This window comes from Drosophila pseudoobscura, chromosome 2, assembly GCF_009870125.1.
Source record: "Drosophila pseudoobscura strain MV-25-SWS-2005 chromosome 2, UCI_Dpse_MV25, whole genome shotgun sequence".
NCBI classification, from domain to species: domain Eukaryota; kingdom Metazoa; phylum Arthropoda; class Insecta; order Diptera; family Drosophilidae; genus Drosophila; species Drosophila pseudoobscura.
The window spans coordinates 15,068,697-15,072,167 of NC_046679.1; the positions used below are offsets into that span (position 1 = coordinate 15,068,697).

The window sequence follows — 3,471 nt, forward strand, 5'->3', positions numbered from 1 at the left end:
GTTGAGGTTCATTAAAGTTGCAAAAAGCGTGTAAAAATAGACGCAGAAGCGAATCGAGTGATGGGTTCAGTGTAAATATCTATAGTTCAGACATGGGGGGAGTGCATCCCTGAACCTGTCTTCGAATGCGACCTTACAACTGTTACTCCAATTACATGGCAGAAAGTAAAGACCGACAAAATAAAAAGTGAATTACGACATCAGCTGGGAGGGAGAGACCTTCATCTTCGTCTTCGTCTTCGTCTTAAGACAGGCCACAATAAACCAAATTAACGGCTCGAATGACAGTCCCGGACAGTGGCAGTGGCAGCCCCAGCGCCACAACGCCACAGCGCCACAGCTGATCAAAACAGACCAAGACTCGAAAATGATTTAGCGTCTGCGTCTGCTGCTGCTGCTGTTGAGTGTTAAGTGTTGACTTTCATCTCATTGTTGCCCCCAACTCTAATTGCAGATCGCGCCCCGGCCACGCAACGAAGCACGCCGCAAAGTCCTTCACTTTGGAGCATGAATGCTGTTTCAAGGGGCTAATGCGCCCTTAGTCAACGCTCCAGAGGAGGATTTGGTTACAGCTCCGCGAAAGTACTCGTTTGTACGGACAGAGGGGAGGGAGATGCGATGGTAGATAAACCTCATTTACTTGAATTTACTGCCAGTTTGATTCAGTTTCATTGAGGGCCTCGCTTCTTACACGCCATCCCTCAGACGGTACAGGTGCATCTGCTGACATAATGGAGCTCCATGGAGACTTCTTTCACTTCTGCAAGAATTCACAGATTTCTGGTTTCATTTGGAGGTCAGATCGGTTTTATAATCATCCGCTTCGCTCCCTTTTGTGACTCACGCAATGCGAGTGCGAACGTGAAATGGAAACGAAAATTGGCATTTGTTTGAGGTCTTTAAACTTCTTTTTGTAGCAGATCTGGCTTTGATGGCTAAGCCTCACACTGTCTCTCTGTATGTAAATGTAAATTTAATTTAACTCCTTGGGAAACATTAATTATATGCCCTGTGCCGTCGTGCCAGAGCCCTACTGCTCCACTTGGAGATTATACGTATTATACACCCATCTTCTCTTTCTTTGTCTTTTCCAGTCACAGTCCATTTCGTAATCGTTGCGCTGAAGCGACGGGGCGATGGGGCGGTGGAGATGGGGATGGGGATGTGGATGTATTGTACGATGCACATGCATCCTCCACACTTTTCTTTAGGGAGTTGGAAGACAATTGCATTCGTAATTTGAATTGCCATAGGGCAAGGGGAAATCTGAAATGATGTTTCGTCATGGGAACCGAAGGAGCGCCGCCGTCCTTTATACCAAAATATTTATAATTTAACCACTGTGAGACTGGGCATGGGTCCTGCTGGATGCCCCGTCTGTCAGGTTATTTACCCTACAGATCAATCGCGTTGGGAAAAATCACTTCCTGGTCCAGGGGCTATGTCGCAAGTCAACCCGACGATGTCGACGATGTCTCGATGTTTGGCCGGGAAAAGCGAATCGAAGGAAAAGTGCCAAAGAAAATTTCAAATACCAAAATCGTTAGCGACATTTTATTTTATTTTGTTTTATTTTTGTTTCAGCTTTTTGTATTTCTTCTTTTTGCCATTTGGAAATTTTTGTTTTATTGTGAGAAACACAACAACAAATGCATCGGAGCACTGGGCAGTGGGGACTGAGGAGCTGCTGCTGGGAGAAGAAGATGGAGTTGGAGTTGGCCAAGGCGCCGTCGTCTTCTGCCCCAAAACGAGTTGAAGATGAAGGTACCGTGCCCCCCACTAGTATGTGTGTGTGTGTGTGTGCGAGTGTCGGCGGTAATGATGTTGCCGAAGATAGCGAAACGAAAACCCCAAGCGAAGAAAACGACGACAACGACGACGACGACCACGACGATGGGTATAAAGAGGGCCCGTCCGGGCATTCGAGATGCATTCAGTCGCTGGTTCCCCACTCGAAAGCAACTAAATTTACTTTATCATTTTACTTCACTTCTCTCCCCCACACACACAAAACTCGTGGCTATGAACTCCTTCTCAGTGGTAAGTAGGATGACCAGAGGACCGACCAAGCGGATTGTGGAACAATTGGATTACCATTACCATCATTACCTTGCATTGCAGTTCTTAGTGTTCGCCCTAGCTGCGCTGGCCGCTGCGGAGCCCCCATCGGGCTACAACTATCCCCGTGGAGGCGGTGGCGGTGGCGGCGGCTCCTCGTTTGGCGGTTCCTCATTTGGCGGCGGCGGCTCCTCTTTTGGCGGCGGCGGCGGTGGTGGCGGCGGCGGCTTCCAGGCCGTCAGCGGTGGCTTCCAGACATCCGAGGGCCAGAATGTTGATCCCGCGCTGTTGGAGCAGGTTCGCCAGATCCTGCTGAATGAGGAGAGCAAGCAGGGAGGCGGCGGTGGAGGTGGTGGAGGTGGTGGTGGTGGCGGTGGCTACCCAAGCGGTCCGTCGAGCAGCTACGGAGCTCCTCCCTCGAGCAGCTACGGTGCGCCCGGCGGAGGCGGTGGTGGTGGTCGTGTGGTCGGCATCGATCTTGAAGGCGTCCGTCAGGCCATCCAGGTTGCCCAGTTCGCCCAGCAGAGCACCCAGCAGGGCGGCGGCGGTGGTGGTGGCGGTGGTTACCCAAGCGGCCCCCCATCCGGATCATATGGCGCACCCTCGAGGCCCGGCGGCAGCTATGGCGCGCCCTTCTAAATCCAGAGGACTCTCAGATCAAAAATCAAATTGCGCTGCCAAAAATGAATACCGACGGAATGGACGACATTTAACCGACTACGACGACGATACCGCAACCAATCCCGACACGACACCAACCAGCATCAAACAACAACATGAACAGCAATTGGAATCAACATGATACTCGTATGTGGGTATCCTGGAACCTGGAACACATAGTTCGACTAGTGATGTGGAGGATCCCGATCCAAGTATCTAACCCCCAACCCTCAGCGACTGTAATTCTCTAGCCCTGTCTCTCCTACCCCATCCAAAATCCGATTTCGGATCGAACCAACCCTCAATGAAACTTCGACTCGAAACGGTTTCGTTTTCACCTTTCTTTTTGGAACCTTTGTAAATAGTTTTCTCACTACACAAAAAACACACAAAAAAAAAACTCAAGAAAAAAGCTGAAAACGAACATGAAAACAACAACAACCATTACAACACCATCAACACCCCAGACAGTGTTATAACGCATTATTAGTTTGTAAGTGTTTTTATTTTATATGAAACAAACAAAGAAACAACAAAAAAAGTATGAAAATAATAAAAAAAATAGTAAATTTTGTCACCGTTAAAATTTTGATGATCTTTTTACTTTTTTGGGATTTTTTAGACAGAAGATTCTTTTAATAAGAACAGTTTTTTTCCTTAGAGTTTCCTACTCCAAAAACTCAAGAATTCTTTAGAAATCGTCATTAGCTTTGTCGTGATAACCATAAAGATTTACAAATGTCGCCGTTTAGT

The 3,471-nt window shown here is 48.0% G+C and overlaps 1 protein-coding gene across 1 annotated transcript; it reads left to right on the top strand.

The window, feature by feature from the left end:
* The first annotated feature begins 1,905 nt into the window (after positions 1 to 1,905).
* On the top strand, positions 1,906 to 3,268 carry LOC4801820 (putative glycine-rich cell wall structural protein 1). Its single transcript, XM_001358816.4, has 2 exons — positions 1,906 to 2,040; positions 2,122 to 3,268. The coding sequence occupies exons 1-2, from the start codon at positions 2,023 to 2,025 to the stop codon at positions 2,695 to 2,697; spliced, it is 594 nt and encodes a 197-aa protein (XP_001358853.2). The 5' UTR covers positions 1,906 to 2,022; the 3' UTR covers positions 2,698 to 3,268.
* Positions 3,269 to 3,471: the final 203 nt, after the last annotated feature.